Here is a 22500-nt window from a genome sequence, read left to right on the forward strand (position 1 = left end):
CATTCTAGATAACATTCTCCACACCACCCCAATTTTAGTGTATATGCTGCCTGAGTTCACAGGGTTCTGTGTCACTTAGCTAAAGATGTAAAGCCTTAATAAGATTTTTATTTCTGAGGCAGAAGATTCACAATGCATGTAAATCAGAAGATGGATTCTGCACTCCCTGACAAGTTCCCCAAATATATGTGTGCAACTAAATAGACAAGCAGTGAAATTTGAAGGTACAGAATTAGAAACTGTATATGGACAGTACTCGTCTGCCTGAATGGAGTGGGCAGGATGAGAAATGCCAGCGTTTGTTGTCAGCCATGGGTATGGACAAAGAGGGAACTTAAAAAATGAAGAAAAATAACAGCAGCCTCATTTACCATCCCCTACTTCTATTCCCCAAAAAAGACAAGGTCAAGGAATTGTTCATATCTAAGAAAGAGCTCTGCAAAATCCAGACCAGAGTTGACATTTTCTTTGAAACTCTCTCTGAGATCTCCACACTAATTCATCCCTCTCTTTTCTATGCAACCTCTGTACTTCTGCTTTTACTGACCACAGTGTAGCATGGCCATTTATATCCCTCTCCCACTGCTGCTCCCTCTCACACTTTCTGAGCACCCTAAAGCTTAATCATACCTGTGTTTTTGCCTGGCCAAAGGTGAACACTCAAGAAAACGTACTGAATGTGAATAAAAATCTTTTTGTAAACATTACATAACTATCACAAAATTAAATGACATCTAGTTATAAAAGGAAGCCAACCTGATTATAAATAAATACTTCTTTTTAATATTTACTTTCTCTGGCACATATGTTAAGTATTATAGGTAAAAGAGCAAATACAGGATGCAGCCAATCCTACTTCTACCAGACAAAGTTGGTTTAATTAATATAATATTTTACTCTGGTTAAATCCTATGTCCTATGTATGTTTTATATATATCTGCCTCCCATTCTCATTCTTTCATTAATGATGACTCAAACCTTTAAGAAAACTAAAATTCAGGAGCAACTTGGTGGTTCAGTCCATTGAGCATCCGACTTCGGCTCAGGTCATGATCTCATGGTTCCTGAGTTCAAGCCCCACATCAGGCTCTCTGCTGTCAGCACAGAGCCCGCTTCAGATCCTCTGTTCTCCTCTCTCTCTGCACCTCCTCTATTTATGCTCTCTCTCTCTCAAAAATAAATAAAACATTGGGGCGCCTGGGTGGCTCAGTTGGTTAAGCATCTGACTTCGGCTCAGGTGATAATCTCACGGTCCGTGAGTTCGAGCCCCACATCGGGGCTGTCAGCACAGAGCCTGGAACCTGTGTCAGATTCTGTGTCTCCTTCTCTCTCTGCCCCTCCTCTGCTTGTCCTCTATCTCTCTCTGTCTCTCAAAAATAAAAATAAATAAATAAATAAATAAATAAAGCATTTAAAAAAAACACTAAAATTCAAAATTGTCTAATCAGTACTTTTCAATGCCCAGTCACTGTTACAAATTACACTCTAACCACCTAATCAATCCTCAAACATTTTTCATATTCCGAGCTCCCTTGTGCAAATTTTTTAAACTAGAAAACTAAATATAACACTGTATGCTGTATGTCAGCTAACTGGAATTAAAATTAAAAAATAAATAAAATATAAAAATACTTCATATTTTTAAAAATTGGAAAACTAACAGGTGATGCGTCTTTCCTTGCAGTGACTGAATAAATTTTTGCTCTAGAGAGTAAGACTGTCAAAGATTTGAATTTACAAGTACCCCCCCCAAAAAAAAACCTATTTCAGTATTCAGCTGTTTCCTAGCAACTGAATCTGCTGATATTTTCTCATCACAAGTAATAGGGATAAAAATCTGTATTTCAGTATACTCAGATATCAGTTAAAGCAATGCAGCTGAGCAAAAAAATAATAAGTAAACCATAAATAATGGCATAAATTTATGGCATTTTCTAACCAATCTAGGCTACAGCCTTAAAATGGGTAACTATAATTCTTAAATATGATAAATGACCTGAGAAACAGGAGTATTTATGAAAGAGTGTAGGAGGGATCTTTTCTGTGACTGGGGGTAGGTAGGGTGCACAGGGGACAAGAGGTGACCACAAAAATAGTAACCTAAGAATTACTCTAGAGAGTTAGTCCAACTATGAAGAATGAAGCGCTATTCTCAAGGTGGCTAGAGTTTAAGCCTGGTTTATGCTGCATCATGAGAGTTTCTAAACAAAATATAAAATTCATATCTTACATACTCCAGAGGAAAACTGTCAAAAGAGTTAACTACTGCAGCCAACTGAAGGAGTTCTTCAGAAGTGTTTTGAGGTTATAAACAGTTGCACTTAACACATTATCAAGATTTCACTCTTTTATAAGCCGTACACTAAAGTGCAACCTCCATTTAACTTTAGCTTCCTCGATACAGCCAGAGAAAATATAAACAGGCAGTTCTCACAAGGTACTTCATCAGATCCTGAGGACCTTTTCTGCACAAGGCACTGTGACAGGCTTCAGAGATAATTAAGCTGAATACAGCACAATGCCTACAATGGAGAAGTAGAGTATGGCTTGATCTCTACCCTGGTGAATTCTACATTTAAAACATGTAATGAAAATATTTATTGAGGGCAAATGAGAGAAAGCAGTAGAAGGGCAGAGGTATTTGACTGGGCCGGGGAGAGGCAAAAAAGTGTAGCAAAAAGGAAGGCTACTGGACTTAACGAGCGTGGGGAGACCTGGGTCCTTCACTAATTAGCTGAATGAATTCTGATAAACCATTCAACCTTTGTGAGGCTAACCTTTCACGGGCAAAATGAAGAGACATTGCTGGTATTTACTGAGAGCCTCTCATAATAAGAAAGCATTGCACTAAAGTACTACCATACATAATAGGACAAGAAAGCATGCCCACTGATATCTATAAACTTAGAGTTTGCCTTCTAGTCACCAAGAATCGGGGCAAGAAAGCACAAATTATTACCACACAGCTCTAAAATCCTTTCCTGCTCTAAAGAAATCTGTGTATATGTACCGCTAACATTTCCTGGCAAAAAGCAAAGAAAACGTGAAATAAGTGGTTCATTAAAATTCTTGCCACCAATAATTTCCATAAACACAAAATGCAAAACTGCACTAAGCACTATTGGGGGAAATAAAAAGAAAAATCAAAACCTCTTAAAATATTATTCTTCCCAAGAACTAAACCCTTCGAATGAGTATTTAAAAAATATACAGCACTTTGCAACTTTTAAAAAAAGCACTTTCATATACATTACTGATTTTCCTCAATAAGTAAAACCTTTCTATCAAAAATCTAGAATATTTCACTAAGACAAGAAAATAACTGTTGCTGAATCTTATTCTGTGAATGGTGCCAAATGTCTCATTTTGTAAAGTAAAATACAATTGGTGAAAAAAGCCAAGACTGATTTGTTCATTTGTGGTATCCAACTCATAGCACCTGACTGATCCCCACACCCAACCTTGAAATCGTTTGGTATTTGATCCTCTTCTCTCTTTATTCTTTACTCCTTAGAAATTGAACCCACTATTTCGTGTTCAAAAACTTCACAACCATCTGTGACTCCCAAATCAATGTCTTCGTCTCCAAGCACTCTTCTAAGTTTCAACCCAGATTTACTAGAATGTCCTATTAGTCCAAGAAATTCAACACACCCAATACGAAAATCATTTTCTCTCAAACAGCTCTTATATTCCTATTGCTAAAACACATCTCCAATGGTAACACCAGCAATTTATCAGTATTGTTTCCAAAATGGATAATGAAAGATGACCTACTGAGATAGGGAAAGAAATTATTAAATATCTATTCCTATTTTCTTCTAACTCTTTTTTAAAAGCACCCTTTTCTAATATCTACATCTGTACATTAAAGATGTGTGATATTTTAACAGGGAGTATACCAAAAATGTCTGGAAACCATTAGCATACAGACTAAAACTCAAACTCCTTAGCCTAGTGATATGCATTGCTACAGTTTATCTTCTACTATTCATCACAGGCATTAAATCTAAGCAAACAAACCACTAACCAGTCCCCAAACACAGCCCACACATTCCAGCCACCCAATCATTTAGCTTTACTGCTCTCTGCAATCTGTTCATCTCCCTATAGCAAATCACCTAAAGCCAACGTCAATTCCATCCTTTCTCAAAATTCCCTGAGTTGAGGTGACAAAACTATCAGGACAATCCCCATTATCAACCTAGTCACTGAGTCTTTAATGTACACACTTTAGCTCCCCCTACTAGATAAGATAGTTCTTAAGGGTCAAAGCCCTGTCTCATAAATTTCCCATCTCCATTACTACCAAGGCACTTATATAGTAAACCTGACATATGTTTAAAAAATGCTTGTTGAATGGACAAAATTGTAAGTTGGACATTATATAATGCTTAATAACAGTATATATTAATAAATTAATACCTTTTTTTTTTAATTTTAGAGAGAGAGCACAAGTGAGGGAGAAGGGCAGAGAGAGAGGGAGAGAGCTTAGTGTGGAGCCTGACACGGGGCTCAATCTCACAACCATGAGATCATGACCTGAGCTGAATCAAGAGTTGGATGCTTAATTGACTGAGCCACCCAGGCGTTCCTAACTGTATCTTTTTAAGGAGTTGTATTATCAAGGGATTTATATTTTTTTTAAACTGAGCAAATGTTAAAAATTATATTAGGGTCCGGTTACAGAGGAGGCATAAAGGTTGAATTAGGAGCTGAGATACAATGAACTGATAACTAGTTAGGGGAAAAAGAATGAAGGAAAGATATATTTCTTTGCCTCACATAACAATTTTAGAAGCTTTGGCCAGTTCTTTCAGTTAATAGTTTATTTTTTTTAATAACTTTCTGTTTACCCACATATTGTTTTGGGTACTAGGGACACAGTACTTAACAAGATAGATAGATGAAATTTTCTTTTATAAAGCTTATTTTGTAGTGGAGGTAGACAATTACCAAAGAAATAAACAACAACAATATTATATCTAACATGAAGGAGCCAGCGGAACAAATACAGAGGAAAATGTGTTTTAGGCAGGAGACAATCATGGCACTTTTGCAGAATAAAAAAGGCCAGTATGGCTGGAGTGTCATGAGCAAGAAGGTGGTACAAGATGGGACTACGGTAACTATCTATAGGACAAATTCATTAAAATTAAGTCAGAATCCACTAAAGTGGAACATGGACATACCCTATTTACCCTACATTTCCAATCCTAGGCATATAACAACAGAAATGTGTTTTCCAAAAATGTCCTAGAATGTTCGGAGCAGCAGTATTAGTAATAACGAAAAGAAAGAAAACAAAACCAAATGTCTCTCAACAAAAGAATGAGAAAATACACTAAGTCAATCAGAATTGAGATGAATCAAAATCGTGGATTACCTAACAGGATCCAATAAAAACAGCATATCACCAGTTTTATGATATTCCTGCTCAAGATGTATAACTTGAATCTTAACATGCAGAAACATCAAACAAATCCCAACAGAAATATTCTACAAAATAACTAGCCTATTTTCTTCAAAAGCAGCAAAGTCATAAAAGTCGAAACTAAGAACCTGTTCCAGACAGACTAAAGAGACATAACTAAATAATACACGTAATAGAAGATTGGATCCTTCTGAAATAAAGGACATGATAGAGAAAACTGTGAAACTTGAATGGGGTCTGAGGATTAGCTGGTAGTCATGTATTGGTGCTAATGTGCTTATTTTGAAAGGTGAACTGTGGTTATACAGGAGAACATCTTTGTTTATAAGAATTACACCCTAAAGTACTGGGGGGTAATGAGACATCAGGTTGGGAACTTATTCTCAAATGGTTGTGGCAAAAAGCTAGTTTTTTACTTGCAACTGTCTTTGAATTGCAATTTCAAAATTGTAAAAGATTATCAATTTTGTTTAAAAGTTATTTTGGGGGGAGAAAAGAATAAGCAGGAGGGAAGCAACAGAAAGGAATTCAAAGTTCATATGTTATGTATATTTTTAATGTGTATTTATTTATTTTGAGAGAGAGAAAAAGAGAGAGTGCAATCAAGGGAGGGGCAGAGTGACAGGGAGATAGAAACAATCCCAAGCAGAGACAATCTCTGAGCTGTCATTGCAAAGTCTGATGCAGGGCTCAAACTCATGAACCGTGAGATCGAGAGTCAGAAGCTTAACCAACTGAGCCACACAGGTACCCCCATGTGCTGTATTTTTTTACCAACAAGATACAAAACTTAAATGCAATTTGCTGAAAAAAATAAAGATATTACTAACTTAAGAACTTAAAGAGTTTGCCCTTGGGACACATGGGTGGCAAAGTGAATTAAGCATCCCACTCTTGGTTTTGGCTCAGGTCATGATCTAATGGTTCTTGGGTTCAAAGCCCCATAGCAGGCTCTGTGCTGTCAGTGTGGAGCCTGCTTAGGATTTATTTCTCCCTCTCTCTCTGCCCCTCTCCCTCTCTCTCTCAAAATAAATAAACTTTAAAAAAAAAGTTTGTCCTTAACCTCAGTATATTTAGAGGTTGCATCCTCTGTACAAAACAAAAATATAAACTTTGCAAAAACCTGCACATATCCTTTCTACATTAAATTATTAGAAAGATAAACTGAAAAAAAACTGAATAGCAAACATGTGCCCATTTTTTATTAGTAAGAAAAACTTTCTTTCAGAAGCACCCAAACAATTCAAATTTTCAGCCAAATTGCATTATACTATGTACACAGACTAACAATTTGGAAGAAAAAAAAAGAAAAGAAAACTTTCCTTTTCAAAATCTTTTCAAAACTTTTCAAAATCAGCACAGGGATGTTACCAATACTCTAGAAGCTTTCTGCAAATGTACGATGATATTTTTGGTTGTCATGGGAACCGGGGAGGGCCACTATTAGCATTTAGTAAATTAGAGCTAGAGATGCCCAACATCCTGAAAAGTATACAGCTGTTTCACACAAAGAAGTGCTGTCCAAAATGTCAGCAGAGAGAAAAATGGGTGAACAAAACCAGTAATAATAACACAAGGGGAATGGGCAACCAGGAGGCAAACATCAGTGTTTGCCACAGAGATTCATAGCAGTGAAAGACACTATTTTCATCTGTAAATAGATGATGGTCCAACATAAGTCACAGACAACTAAAGAAACTACTTAAAAACATCAACTATACTGAAGATTTTTTTTTTTTAATTTTTTTTTTTTTCAACATTTATTTATTTTTGGGACAGAGAGAGACAGAGCATGAACGGGGGAGGGGCAGAGAGAGAGGGAGACACAGAATCGGAAACAGGCTCCAGGCTCTGAGCCATCAGCCCAGAGCCCGACGCGGGGCTCGAACTCACGGACCGCGAGATCGTGACCTGGCTGAAGTCGGACGCTTAACCGACTGCGCCACCCAGGCGCCCCTGAAGATTTTTTAAATATGAAAAATACAGAATTAGGGAGAGAGAAAGAAGATTTAAGTTAGTAAACACCTATCATACTAGGTGGTTTCATTAACTGCCTTATCAGTCAAACCAGAGGTAATATTTTAGTCTTTGCAAATGCTGAAATAGCTGAATTATACATGTTTAGGTAACCCCGGTCAGTAATAAAAATTATTTATGCCAGAAAATATAACAATTTTTAATTCAAAAGAAAAGGTTGGCCTATCATTCTACTGTGTGTATAGGTAAAAAGAGTAACATCACAACTTTAAAGTTCTCTTCTGCACCAAGTACCAAAAATAGTATTTTTTTTTTTATATATGAAATTTATTGACAAATTGGTTTCCATACAACACCCAGTGCTCATCCCAAAAGGTGCCCTCCTCAATACCCATCACCCACCCGTCCCTCCCTCCCACCCCCCATCAACCCTCAGTTTGTTCTCAGTTTTTAACAGTCTCTTATGCTTTGGCTCTCTCCCACTCTAACGTCCTTTTTTTTTTTTTTTTTTTTTTCCTTCCCCTCCCCCATGGGTTCCTGTTAAGTTTCTCAGGATCCACATAAGAGTGAAACCATATGGTATCTGTCTTTCTCTGTATGGCTTATTTCACTTAGCATCACACTCTCCAGTTCCATCCACGTTGCTACAAAAGGCCATATTTCATTTTTTCTCATTGCCACGTAGTATTCCATTGTGTATATAAACCACAATTTCTTTATCCATTCATCAGTTGATGGACATTTAGGCTCTTTCCATAATTTGGCTATAGCACTGCTAGGAATTTACCCAAGGGATACAGGAGTACTGATGCATAGGGGCACTTGTACCCCAATGTTCATAGCAGCACTCTCAACAATAGCCAAAAATAGTATTTTTAAAAACTAGATTCCTATTAAAAGGCAACAATACTGCAAAATGTGTATTTTTATTCAAGTATAATAAACATACAGTGTTATATTATTTCAGGTGTACAATATAATGATATAACAATTCTATATATTGCTCAATGTTCATCTTGATTAGTGTATACTCTTAATCCCCTTCGCCTATTTCACATAACCCCCACCCACCCTCCCTCTGGTAACCATCAATTAGTTCTCTGTATTTTAGAGCCTGCTTCTTGTCTCTATTTTCCTTTGTTTGATTTCTTAAAGTCCACATTAAGTGGAATCATATGGTATTTGTCTTTCTCTGACTTATTTCACTTAGCATTATACCCTTTATATCCATCCATGTTGTTGCAAAAGGCAAGATTTCATTCTTCATGGCTGAATAATATTCGTGTATGTGCACATCTTCTTTACCCATTCATCTATCAATGGACAGTTAGGTTACTTCCATGTTTTGGCTATTATAAATAATGTAGCAAAATGTAAGGGTGCATATATCTTTTTGAATTAGTGTTTTCATATTCTTTGGGCAAACAGTAGTGGAATTGCTGGATCATATGGTAATCCTATTTTTAATTTTTTGAGGAAACTCTATAGTGTTTTCCACAGTGACTGCACAACTTTGAATTCTTACCAACAGTGCACAAGGGTTCCTTTTATTCTGCATCCTTGCCAATACTTGTTTCTTGTGTTTTGGGTTTTAGCCATTCTCTCAGGCATGAGGTGATATCTCATTGTGGTTTTAATTTGCATTTTCCTGATGATGAGTGATGCTGGGCATCTTTTCATGTATCTCTTGGCCATCTATATGTCTTCTTTGGAAAAATGTCTATTGAGATTCTTTGCCCATTTTTTATCAGATTATTTTTTTGGTGTTGAGTTGTATTAAGTTCTTAATACATCTGGACATTAACTCCTTATCAGACACATAATTTGCAAATCTCTCTCATTTGGAAGGCTTTTAGTTTTGTTAATGTTTCCTTTGCTTTGCAAAAGCTTTTTATTTTGGTGTAGTCCCAATAGTTTAATTTTGCTTTTCTTTCCTTTGCCAAAGGAAACTACCTAGAGAAATGTTCCTACAGCTGATGTCCAAGATATTACTGCCTGTTTTCTTCCAGTACTTTTATGGTTTCAGGTCTCACATTTAGGTCCTTCATCCATTTTGAATTGATTTTTTATATATCATGTAAGAAAGTGGTCCAGTTTCATTCTTTTGCATGTAGCTATCCAGTTTTCACATTTGCTGAAAAGACTTTCCTCTTGTATATTCTTGCCTCCTTTGTCATAGATTAATTGATCATCAAAGCATGAGTTTATTTCTGACTCTCTATTCTGTTCCATTGATCAGTATTTATATTTTTGTGCCAGGATATTACTGTTTTGCTTACTATAGCTTTGTAGTCTACCTTGAAATCTGAGATTGTGACACCTCTTTTTTTGCTCTTTCTTCAGATTGGCTATTCAGGGACTTTTATAGTTCCATACAAATTTTAGGGTTATTTGTTCTAGTTCTACGGAAAATGCTATTGGCATTTTGATAGTGATTGCATTAGTTCTGTAGATTTCTTTGGGTAGAATGGACATTTAAACAGTATTAGTTCTCCCAATCCATGAACATGGAATATCTTTCCCTTTGTAGATGTCATCTTGAGTTTCTTTCATCAGTGTTTTACAGTTTTCAGAGTACAGGTCTTTCACTTCTGTTGTTCAGTTTATTCCTAAGCACTTTATCTGATTTGTTTTTTCAAACACCTTTTTTGGTACTTGATTCAGAACTTCAAGGTTACGTGATGTGGCTCTTTTTAAGCTATACTAATTACAGTTAGAAGTATAGGCCAACCTTTCCTTTGGAGTTAAAAAGTATATTTTCTGGTATAAATCATTTTTATCACTGACTGAGATTACCTAAATGTATATAATTCAGCTATATCAGCATGTGGGCGTGATTATAAACAGAAATGCTTCCTTGGGGCGCCTGGGTGGCTCAGACGGTTGAGCATCCAACTTCAGCTTAGGTCAGGATCTTGCAGTTCATGAGTTCGAGCCCTGCATCAGACTCTGTGCTGACAGCTCAGAGCCTGGAGCCTGCTTCAGATTCTGTGTCTCCCTCTCTCTCTGCCCCTTCCCCACTCATGCTCTGTCTCTGTCTCTCAAAAATGAATAAACATTAAAAAAAAAATTAAAACAAAATGTTTTCTTAATTTATCTTTCAGCTACTTATTATTAGTGTATAGAAAGGCATTATTTCTGTATATGAGTTGTGTATCCTATGACTTTACTGATTTCATTTATCAGCTCTAGTAGTTTTTTAGTGGAATCTTTCCGATTTTCTACATACAGTATCACGTCATCTGCAAACAGTAAAATTTTTACTTCTTCCTTACCACTTTGGATATCTTTTATTTCTTTTTCTTGTCTGACTGCTCTGGCTAGGACTTCCAAAACTACGCTGAATAAAAGAGGGACAGTGGACATCCTGGTCTCATTCCTGATCTTAAGGGAAAAGTTCTCAGTTTTTCACCACGGAGTATGATGTTGTTATATGGCTTTTATTATGCTGAGGTAAGTTCCCTCTAAACCTGTATTACTGAGTTTTTTTTTTTGTTTTTTTTTTTTAATTTTTTTTTTAACGTTTATTTATTTTTGGGACAGAGAGAGACAGAGCATGAACGGGGGAGGGGCAGAGAGAGAGGGAGACACAGAATCGGAAACAGGCTCCAGGCTCTGAGCCATCAGCCCAGAGCCTGACGCGGGGCTCAAACTCACGGACCGCGAGATCGTGACCTGGCTGAAGTCGGATGCTTAACCGACTGCGCCACCCAGGTGCCCCTGTATTACTGAGTTTTAATGATGAATGGATGTTGTACTTCTCAAATGCTTTTTCTACATCTACTGAAACAATCATATGGTTTTTACCTCTTTTTGATGTGATTTATCACATTGATTTGTGAATATCAAACCACCCTTGCATACCTGGAAGAAATCCAACTTGATCCTGGTGAATGATTTTTTTTAATGGATTGTTGGATTCAGTTTGCTAATATTTAGTTGAAGATTTTTGTATCTATGTTCATCAGAGATATTGGCCTATAGTACTTTTTTGTAGTATCTTTTGGTATGAGGGTAATGCTGACCTCATAGAATGAACGAAGCTTTCCTTCCTCCTCTATGTTTTGAAATAGTTTGAGAAGAATACGTATTAACTCTTCTTTAAATGTTTGGTAGAATTTGCCTGTGAAGCCATCTGTCCCTGGACTTTTGTTTTTTGCGAGCTTTTTGATTACCAACTCAATGTAATTGCTAGTAATGAGTCTGCTCAAATTTTCTATTTCTTCATGTTTCAGTTTTGGAAGGTTAAATGCTTCTAGGAATTCTTCTGTTCCTTCTAGGTTGTCCAATTTGGTGGCATATAATTTTTCATAATATTCTCTTACAATCCTTTATATTTCTGTGGTGTTGGTTGTTACTTCTTCTTTCCTTTCTGATTTTATAGGAGTCCTTGCTCTTTTTTTCTTGAGTCTTGCTAAAAGTTTATAAATTTTGTTATCTTTTCAAAGAACCAGCTCTGGTTCTGTTCTATTGTTTCTTTAGTCTCTATTTCACTTATTTCCACTCTAATCTTTATTATTTCCTTTCTTCTACTGGCTTTCAGCTTTGTTTGTTCTTCTTGACTTGACCACTACTGTTATTATCCTCCCTCTTAGACCTGCTTTTGCTGCAACCCCTAAGTTTGGGCACTATATTTTCGTTTGTTTCCATGTTATCTTTTGATTTCCTATTTCTTTGTCGACGCATTCATTATTTAGCAGCATGTATGTAACCTCCAAGTATTTGTGTTCTTTCCGAGGTTTTTCTGTGATGATTTCTAGTTCTATATTACTGTGACTCCAAAAAATGTATGACATGATTTCAATCTTCTGGAATTTGTTGAAACTTGTTTTGTGGCCTAATGTGATCCATTCTGAAGACTGTTCCATGTGCACTTGAAAAGAATGTGCATTCTGCTATTTGGGGATAGAATATTCTGAACAAATCTGTTATATCCATCTGGTTCAATGTGTCATTCAAAGCCACTGTTTCTTACTGATTTTCTGTCTGAATGAGCAACTCAGTGATTTAAGTGGGGTGTTCAGAGCCCCTACCAAAACATGTATATTTTTTAAGATGTTATCACTTAAGTGTAACACTTGCAACAAATCCATTGAAAAGCGCTGATCATGTTATTTACTCAAACAGCTACCACCAATTGCATTCAGCAGGTTGTTTACTGCAGCACTAGCATATCGCTGTTTTTATTACTTAATATAAAGATTTTCTTCTACATTACCCTCTACTGACACAAAATACCAATTTAGGATAGAAATCTAGGGGTTATATACACCACAGGCCACAACAAATGAGAAGGGCCTTATATGAAATGCATCTCCAAGGGAAAAAGGCATGACCTTGCAGACATGACCCACAGAAGCTTCTCACAAAATTAATCAGCTCACTATTAGTATTACTATGAGAAAGATAAGTAAGAAAACTAATTATGGGCAGTAACAAATAAAAACCTAGTGCTTCCAGAATTACCAGTACATCATAAGCAATTTGAATGTTGTTATAAAAATTACCTTATTTCTTAAGAAGTGTAGAACAAAACTACCAAGGGTATATAATTAAAGCATGTGTATGTGGACATAAAGTAAAAACAGAAATAAAGTGAAATACTTACTGCCAAAGCCTTGGACAGCTTGGCTCTAAATTCATTCAGGACAATTGCCACAATATCTTTAAGTGGTACATAAGCAAAGCCATCTTCCAAATAGACTTTCCTTCCTCGGAACAAATCCAGAGCATCAGCAAAAGGGATCTGAATTCATGTGAAACAGGGAAAGTAAGTCGGTACCTGTCATGAAATCCTCCTAAGTCTTCATACATACTAAGTCTAAACAAAATACTTCCTGCGAGAAATTCATTTGTCCCAGCAGATTAAAAAAAAAAAAAAATCTATTTATATTCTTTAAAGCTAAACAATAAACATTAGGAAGAGATGACAGTCAAAAATGTGCTCATTTCAGAGTAGATGATTTGAAAAATAATAACAAACTTAGTATGCATTATTTTAGTCTTAACTCATAAATTTACAAATTAAAATCCTCAGAATTTTAAACTCTCAACTCAAGCCCTCTAAGCACATTGCATTCCCCTCATATGACATTTTCCACAACTTTATTCTGCATCTATTATCTATATACAATATGTTCAGTGCTGAAAATTACTAAAGTAATTCCAAATTTCTTCATCTGTTTCCATTCTTTCTCCAGAAAAATATATTGGAAAAGCTAATCTCAATACCAAGAAATGGAAATAGTAAGTGTTCAGTTCTGCTACTGAAGTATTTGCCAGTAAATACCATTTAAAAAAAAAAACATACCACTCCACTTGGATTTTTTAAAATTCTAAGACCTACCCTAAAATTTTATGATATGAGCAGAATATGGTATTAGTAAACTGAAAATCATCCTCTCTCTCCAATATAGTTTTTCTTTTTAAAAATGAGGTTAAAAAATCAGGTGAAAGAAATAATCCCCAAATTGCCTAGTCACCCAAGTTTTAGAGGAATTAAATCAATATGCCTAAGATTCTTCCATATATCCAATACCACCACCCAATAAGCAAATCACGTTTTTTTTTTTTTAACAGATCTGTTACTAAAGTTCATCACATAGTTGAGCAAACAATACAGACACATATGGGAAGTCAAACAGCTCTACAGGGTGGTAGGTGTCTGACACAGCACCAAACAACAGTTACACAGAGCATATTAGAGGAAGAGGTTAGAGGGTTTATTTCAATGATGCAGGGAAGAGATGGGGATAGTTTGGAAACATGAGCTCTAGTCCAAGTTCTGTGACTGACCAGACTTATGATTTCTACACATTTAATGAATGCTTCTTTTTTTTAAAATTTTTTTTTTTCTTTCAACGTTTATTTATTTTTGGGACAGAGAGAGACAGAGCATGAACGGGGGAGGGGCAGAGAGAGAGGGAGACACAGAATCGGAAACAGGCTCCAGGCTCTGAGCCATCAGCCCAGAGCCCGACGCGGGGCTCGAACTCACGGACCGCGAGATCGTGACCTGGCTGAAGTCGGACGTTTAACCGACTGCGCCACCCAGGCGCCCCTTAATGAATGCTTCTAAACCATGGTGGCCAAATCTACAAAACGGGGGAAGGGGAGAAAGGGATGGTATAAATGACCCTTAGAGGTTCTTTAGCTCCAATATTCCATGATTCTAGCTTATTAAGGTAGTCACAGTGGAAATAAAAATGCCCAAGGAGAAGCAGAAAATGATGTGATGGCAGAGTTATGGGAAATGTGTGGTATGGGAGGAATAAATGTTGATTCCCATACTCTAAGTTTGGGAAGCTTACTGAATGGTGGCCTAATGAGTAGAAGGCAGAAGCCTGAATAGGGAGCTAATGTGGAAGCAGGATTTTAAATTACTGGCACTCACCAACAATAATCAGTACATCCTTTTCAAAGGAAATTGTAGTGTTACAACTGTCAGATTTTAAAATCACTTTCAGCTCTCCCCCTTCCCCTTCTGAATTATTCAGTCCAAAAGCTGTTCAATGGATTCAAGCAAAGTAGTTACCTGTGCTGAGGAACAGAAGGCAGCAGAAGTGGCCTGGTTCAAGATGTCAGAACCTGAGTAGGTTAAAGAAGGTCTTGCCATGAGAGAGCAAGTAGGCAGATGGCATCATAGCCCAAACAGAATAAGAAAGAGTCCAGGTGGGGAAGACAGTCCAAGCATGGCATCAGAGCCCAAGAGTGATGTAAAAGGCTATCACACAGCAGTGATCCAGAACGAAGTGTTGAAGTCAAGTAGACTCCAAGGAGGGGAGAATACTCCTGCCAGTGCAGCTCAGCATGAAGTGTAAAAGCCTAAGCATTGTGAGCAGAGTATTTCTTGAAGAGAATGGTCTGCCTTGGCAGGGTCAGAGTTCAAACAAGGTTACAAGGGTGTGTAGGCTATGTAGGAGGACAGCCCAGCACAGAAGGTTGGCACACCCTCAGTGGGGTGAAAATGAATTCTGCAAAGGAGAGAGAGAAGCTACAGTGACCAGAGACTATACAACTGTATTAATTAAATACGTATATAAAGCTCAATGTGATATATTTAACAAAACCCAGGAAGTATTTTAAAAGTTTATATACCTTATAAACTGACTCCAACTCCAACTCCGACTTAGACGCACTCGAAGAGGTTGATGAAGCAATAATCTCATGTTCTCGGAGACTCCTCTCTTCATCACTTATCTAAAAGGAAATACATTTTATGTGGTTTAAGAAATTAAAATTTTTAAAAGAAATTAAGCCTTCATTCAATAAAACACTTTCCTATTCTAGTAAAGATACTATACTTTCACAAAAATTTTTTTAAAAATCCTGATATCTCAAATAATTCCTAATATGAGTACTAAATCATTAAGAAAGTCAAAATATGAAAGAAATTTTAAATTCAATATACTTTCAAATTCCTACTCTGCCAATTTCTTTTTTTTTTTTTAAGTTTATTTTGAAAGAGAGACCAAGAGTGCATGCAAGAGGGGGAGGGGCAGAGAAAAAGAATCCCAAGCAGGCTCCACCCTGCCAGAGAGGAGCCTGACATGTGGCTTGAATCCATGACCAGTGAGATCATGACCTGAGCCAAAACCAAGAGTCAGATCTTAATCAACTGAGCCACCCAGGCACCTCTACTGTGCCAACTTCTGAGGACATATACCACGAAGGAACAACAGCAAAAAGAAAAAGTATTATACTAGGAAAGAAATTATAATAAAAACACAGGCTAATACAGACCAAAAAGAACCATAATCTTAATTCAAGAGTTATATTAATTTCTTAAACTATGTATTTGCAGGGGCGCCTGGGTCACTCAGCTGATTAAGCATCAGATTCTCAATTTTGGCTCAGGTCATGATCTCACAGTTCATGAGAAGATAGAGCCCTGGGTAGGGCTCTGGGTTAACAGCACAGAACCTGCTTGGGATTCTCTCTCTCCTCTCTCTCTCTCTCTCTCTCTGCTTCCCCCCTGTTCGCGCTCACGCACATGCTCTCTCTCAAAATAAACATACATTAAAAAAAATTCGTATTTGCATTTAAGAGTGGTTTCTTTTTTTTTTTTTTTTAATGTTTATTTTTGAGAGAGAGAGAGACAGACAGACAGAGTGCCAGGGAGGAAGGGCAGAGAGAGAGGGAGACAAAGAATCCGAACTAAGCTCCAGGCTCTGAGCTGTGCACACAGAGCCTGATGTGAGGCTCAAATTCATAAACCATGAGATCATGACCTGAGCCAAAGTTGGACACTTAACCAACTGAGATACCCAGGTGCACCAGTTTAACTATTTCTCAATTTTCTTTTTTACCAAGTTAAGTTTTGTTAATGTTTATTTATTTTGAGAGAGACAGAGCATGCATGCAAGCAGTGGAGCGGCAAAGACAGAGATAGAGAATCCCAAGCAGGCTCCACGCTGTCAGTGTAGAGCCCAATGCTGGGGATCTCATGACCTGAGCTGAAATCAAGAGGATGCTTACCCAACTGAGCCACCCAGGCACCCCCTAAAAATTTTATTAAGTAATCTCCACACCCAACATGGGGCTCAAACTCACAATCCCAAGATCAAGAATCATGTGCTCAGGATGCCTGGGTGGCTCAGTCAGCTAAGCATCCAACTTCGGCTCAGGTCATGATATCACCGTTCACAGGTTCGAGCCCCATGTCAGGCTCTCTGCTGTCAGGACAGAGCCCACTTCAGAACCTCTGTCCCCCTCTCTCTGCCCCTCCCCTACTCGTTATCTCTTTCTCTCAAAATAAATAAACTTCAAAAAAAGAAAAAAAAAAAGAACCGTGTGCTCTACGGACGGAGTCAGCCAGGTTCCCCTATTTCTCAATTTTCTAGCCATACACAACAACTTCAAACTTAAACTACCAGCTTTCCTAGGAACAACTATAGATCTACTAGCTCAGATCATTATGTCTTCAAAAAGGAAAACACTGATCTGACTGGATAAGAATTTCAAACTTCGAGAAAAAGAAAAGATCTGAAAATGAAGATAAAATATAAACAACAAACTGAAGGGAATATTTATATCATTTAACATCCAAGTTACTCTCAATAAACCCCTAGGTTATAAGGACATAAGTACAGTAATCTAAAAGCAAAACACAAACAATAATCATATAAATGACAAAAATAAAAGTAAATTAAAATTCCATTCATTTATAATTGTCCAGATGATCAGCCTTTGTATCTTTCCTGATCACTTTTACAGTGATCTACATTGGTTAAGATTGGTTAGGTTATACTACAGCTAAAGAATTTGAAATTTTTAATGGATCAACAAAAAATGGTATTTCTTGCTTTTCTGCATGTTCGTGAAGGGATGGTAGGAAGGCGCCAGCGGGAAGCAGGAACACTTCACTACCAGTAGTTCTCACCACACAATCAGATAGCTTTTGGATGCTCCAATCTCCTGCATAATGGCAAACTGGTTCTTTCTAAAAGTTATACAGGTCAACTCCACTCACATTTCATTGACAACAGCAAATCTTACAGGTGTGCAATGTCCAAAGGAGCAGGAAGTATAATTCTACTACTTGCCCAGAAAGAAGGAAACCAAATTTACTGGTGAACAGCACCAATGATTATTGCAATCCATTCATCCAGTCACTAATTTACAGTTCACTCAACTTATGCTACAAAATACATTCAATCCTATCACAAGTGAAATAATCTAAAAGTTCTATTCAGTAATGGCATTAGTCTCAAAGTCCAGCATCTGTGGATGATGCTTGGTGGTCTCTGTATTTGAAAACGATAAAGCTTCTCATTTCAAAGATAAGGTATCTATCCTCTGCACGTGCGTGCGCGCACACACACACACACACACACACACTTAATAAACAGTACTAGAACAGGGACAGAAAAACCATGGTAAACATTCCTATTTAGGACAGGGAAGAATGGGGAGGGGAGTCAATTAAAATAATAATGCCATATTAATTTATACCTATTAAAAAGGCAAAAATTAAAAAGACTTAGAAAACACAATGTCAGGACAATCTTTGTGTAGCGCACTTTGACAATACGTATCAAAAAGCCTTAAAAAAAGCAGACCCTAACAATTTTACTTCCAGAATTAGTATGAAGTAAATTAACAGGACAAATACAAATAAAGGAATAATTTCTTTTCATCACAATATTATTTATAAAGTAAGAAAAAAAAAATCTCAATGTCCAACAACAGGTATTTGGTTAAAGAAGTAGAACATGATGTTTCAGTAAAGCAGGCTTTATAATTCAGGTCAATCTCTCACAAAAATCAAAGAAAGAATACTGATAAAAATTTTAACAGCATCTTCTTTAAAGCACAGATTAATATTCATATATAAAGTCAGATTCAAATGAAAGTGGAGTATCTAACAAAAGATCCCCCTACTTAAATGCCATTAATGAAATCCCAAGCCTTGAATATGTTTTAAGGTGGTCCTTGGTTCAAATACTCCAGACACCTGGCAGAAACAGACTCAAATCCTCTCTGAAGGGAAACACATTCCAGTGTGCCTGAAACAATTCCTGCAAATACAGCTTCAAATACAATGTCAATCATATTGTCTTTTATAACAAGGTTAACAATAAAACATCTCTTCATGAGCAAAGAGAAAAAGACTCAAAGTATATAGATAATAACTATGTTAATATGTGTAAAGAAAAGACAAATATGACGATAGCTATATGAATGGGAAACTATAAAAAGTGATTTGCAAAAGAGAGAGATTCTAGAAACAGAAAAAAAAACTCAGGAACAGAAATACAAATTCAGTGGAATCATAAAAAAAAAAACCTCTTCAAGTTGTAGTGATTGTGGACTAGGTAGGTGATTCAGACCAATCCATCTGCATCAAAGTTCTCACAGGTTACTTGGGAACTGTCAGACTAACAGGTACGCCTTGTCATGTAAAGCCCGCTTTAATATTTGCTAAATTCTGGGAAAGCAGCTTCATGGAGACCCTGCCAAAAGTGGTAACTATGCCCTACTCTCTAGCACACTGAAGGACTTAAGTGGGTATGAACCAGAAGTTTATCAGCCTTCATATGGAGTTGCAGCCAAGTATCCAATTATCTAGTGGGACAGGGACTTCAGATTTTGGATTTAAATTAAAATCATCCTGAACTAGCACTTCCTACAAGCCCATGAAAGAAACAAATGAAAATCCTTTGGAAGAAAGACAATCCTCCTCGGCCTCAATAAATATGGTCCTCCAAATAACTTCCCAAATAGTCTCTAGCACACAAAAAGAACAAAGTACACAAGGAAGTAAGACTCCATGAACAGGAACCAGATAGGTAAGACCAAAAGAGGGTAAGGACTGAAAAAGAATAAAATAGTCATTATTCACAGATTGTATGATTAGTATCCTTAGAAAATGCAAAAAAAGCCACAAATAATTAGACCTACTGAACTAATTAAACAAGATTTCTGGAGACAAGGTCAAATACAGAAAAACCAGTTGTATTTCTATATGTCAGCAGCCAAATTCAATAATGGAACTTTTTAAGGTTACTACTTACAAAAGGATTAAAACTATCAAGTACCTAGGAATAAATCTAACAAAAGACGTACAAGGCCCCCACAAAAAAAACAAAAACAAAAAAAACTGTGATCTTACTTAGGGAAATTGGAGAAAACTAAAAATAACAGAGAGATATCCCATTTGTGCCAGAAGACCAAATATTGCAAATGTACCACTTCTCCTCAAATTGACCTATAAATTCAAAACACTCTCAAAATTAGAACAGTTTCTGCATCTCTATGTGTGAACATTTACAAGTTGGTTCTAAAGTGTATATGGAGGGGCACCCTGGGTGGCTCAGCTAGTTGAGCATCCAATTCTTGATACCAGCTTAGGTCATGACCACACAGTCGTGAGATCAAACCCCACACAGGGCTCCATGCTAAGTGTCAAGCCTGTTTAGGATTCCCTCTCTCCCTCCCTCTCTCTCTGCCCCTCCCCAGCACATGTGCACACCATGCTCCCTTTCTCTAATAAATAAATAAACATTAAAAAGAATTATGAAATGTATATGGACACACAAAGGCCCAAAAATAGCCAAGACAGAAAAAACGAAAAAAGATAACCACTCCAATGGAAAAATAAGCAAAAAACATGAATAGGCATTTAACAAATGAGAAAATTTAAAGGGTCAATAGTTCTATGAAAAGTTGTCTGATCTCCTTGGTCATCAGGTAAGCACAAATTAAAACTACAGTGAAAAACTCCATGACCTAACACTATACAACCATTAGAATAGTTAACATAAAAAAAAAAAAATGTTGGTGAAGGTGTGGAGGAATCGGAACTCTCATAGATTGTTGGTGGAAATACAAATGGTGCAGCCACCTTGGAAAAAGATCCACCACTTGGTTATAAAACTAATGACAGCTGCCACTATGACTCAAAAATCTGACTCCCAGGTATCTACCCAGGAAAAGTGAAAACATACGACCACAAAAAGACTTATTTAATCCCACTTATATAAAGTTCTAGAACAGGCAAAACTTCATGTGGTAGAAAAAGATGTGAACAGTGGTTTGCCTTTTGGAGGGCAGGAACAGGGATTTTCTGGGAGGCTGCATGCATAAACTTTTAGGGCTGACAGTTATGTTCTGTTATCTTGGGAAGTTTGAGTTGCACACGTTTATGCATCTGTCAGAACTCATGAATGGTGCACTTAAAATTTGTGCATTTCATTGTATGTAAGCTTTACCTTAAATAAAAAGAGAACTGTTAACAAACACTGAATTTCAGGATATGCAGGTGGGAATTGTAACCATTTCTGTAACTTACTTAGAAATGGACTTACTCTGAAATGGATAGATACAGGAATGGAAAATAAGTGATAAACAAGTACAGTAAAATGTAAATTGTAGAATCTAGATGGTGAGTACATATGGGTATTCACTATAAGATTCTTTCAACTTTTCTGTATTTTTGAATCTTCTCACATTACAATTTGGGGGGCAAAATAACACAATGAAGGTATTACTACTCACCAGAACTAAAATTAGGTTGGACAATACAGATGAATGTGTACAGCAATGAAATTCTTCAAAACCCACTGACAGCAGTATAAATTTGTATAAACATTTTAGAAAATCTGGCATTATCTCATAAGTTGAAGGTGAACATATCCCATAACCTAGCAATTTTTCTCCTAACTATATATACTAGAGCAGAGATAAGCAAACTTTTTCTAGAAAAGGCCCAATAGTTAAAATTTTAGGCTTTGTAAGCCACAAGGTCTCTTTCACAAGTACACTGTTTGTCCTTATGGAAAGGAAACAGCCGTGTATAAATAAATGGATACAGTTGTGTTACAATAACACTGTATTTATGTACTCTGAAACTTATATTTCATATAATAATTTTTCTTTAATAAGAAATCCTCTTTTACTTTTTCAACTCATTAAACATGTAAAAACCAACCTTCACTCACAGGCCACGCAGAAACAGCAGACAGGATTTGGCCCACAGGCCACATTTTGCTGAGCCCTACCCTAGAGCAATGGATTTCAAGCAGTACTATTCATGAGAAACACCTAAAAGGTTTGTTAAAATAGAAACTGCTGCACCCGCTCCTACAGTTTGATTCATAATCTCTAGGGCAGATCCCAAAAATTATCTAACAAGTTCCCAAGTGATGAGAATGTTCCAGTTCTCAGACTACAGCCCTTTAAAGAAGCATACATACAAAGAAACATGAACAAGCACTTATCATATAATCATAAAGCAACATTATTCACAACAGCCAAAAATTAAAACCCCAAAATGCATCAAAAGCAGAATAAATAAATGTAATATATTTGTAGTATAGACTATGCAATAGCAAAAATAAACTTCACACACTATGCATAAATCTTAAAAACATATTAAGCAAAATAACCCAGATACAATATAAAACATAGCCCATTGCTCCATTTACATAAAGTTTTGTTTTAGTAAGAAAAATTATACTGTTTAGGGATGAACACTCAGGTGGTCAACTCAAGAGAAAAAAAGGTAAGGAAATGATTACCATAAAGTCAGACTTCAGTGGTTTCCTCTAAGAGAGAGAAGACAACTAGTTGAAGGAAAACACAGGAGG

General features: G+C 36.6%; 1 protein-coding gene across 1 annotated transcript in view; it reads right to left on the reverse strand.

Moving 5' to 3' along the window:
- PRIM2 (DNA primase subunit 2) overlaps nucleotides 1–22500 on the reverse strand; it is a 358287-nt gene that overhangs the window by 276805 nt on the left and 58982 nt on the right. Inside the window, exons 6-7 of the mRNA XM_047102680.1 lie at nucleotides 15509–15610; nucleotides 13020–13157 (exon numbers count right to left, since the gene is read on the reverse strand). Coding sequence (XP_046958636.1) covers nucleotides 13020–13157; nucleotides 15509–15610 — 240 coding nt within the window. The remainder of the gene's footprint in view (nucleotides 1–13019; nucleotides 13158–15508; nucleotides 15611–22500) is intronic.

The sequence above is a fragment of the Lynx rufus genome, unplaced genomic scaffold, assembly GCF_022079265.1.
Source record: "Lynx rufus isolate CCGP_SWC_20201006 ecotype Redwood Valley unplaced genomic scaffold, mLynRuf1.p SCAF_6, whole genome shotgun sequence".
NCBI classification, from domain to species: Eukaryota; Metazoa; Chordata; class Mammalia; order Carnivora; family Felidae; genus Lynx; species Lynx rufus.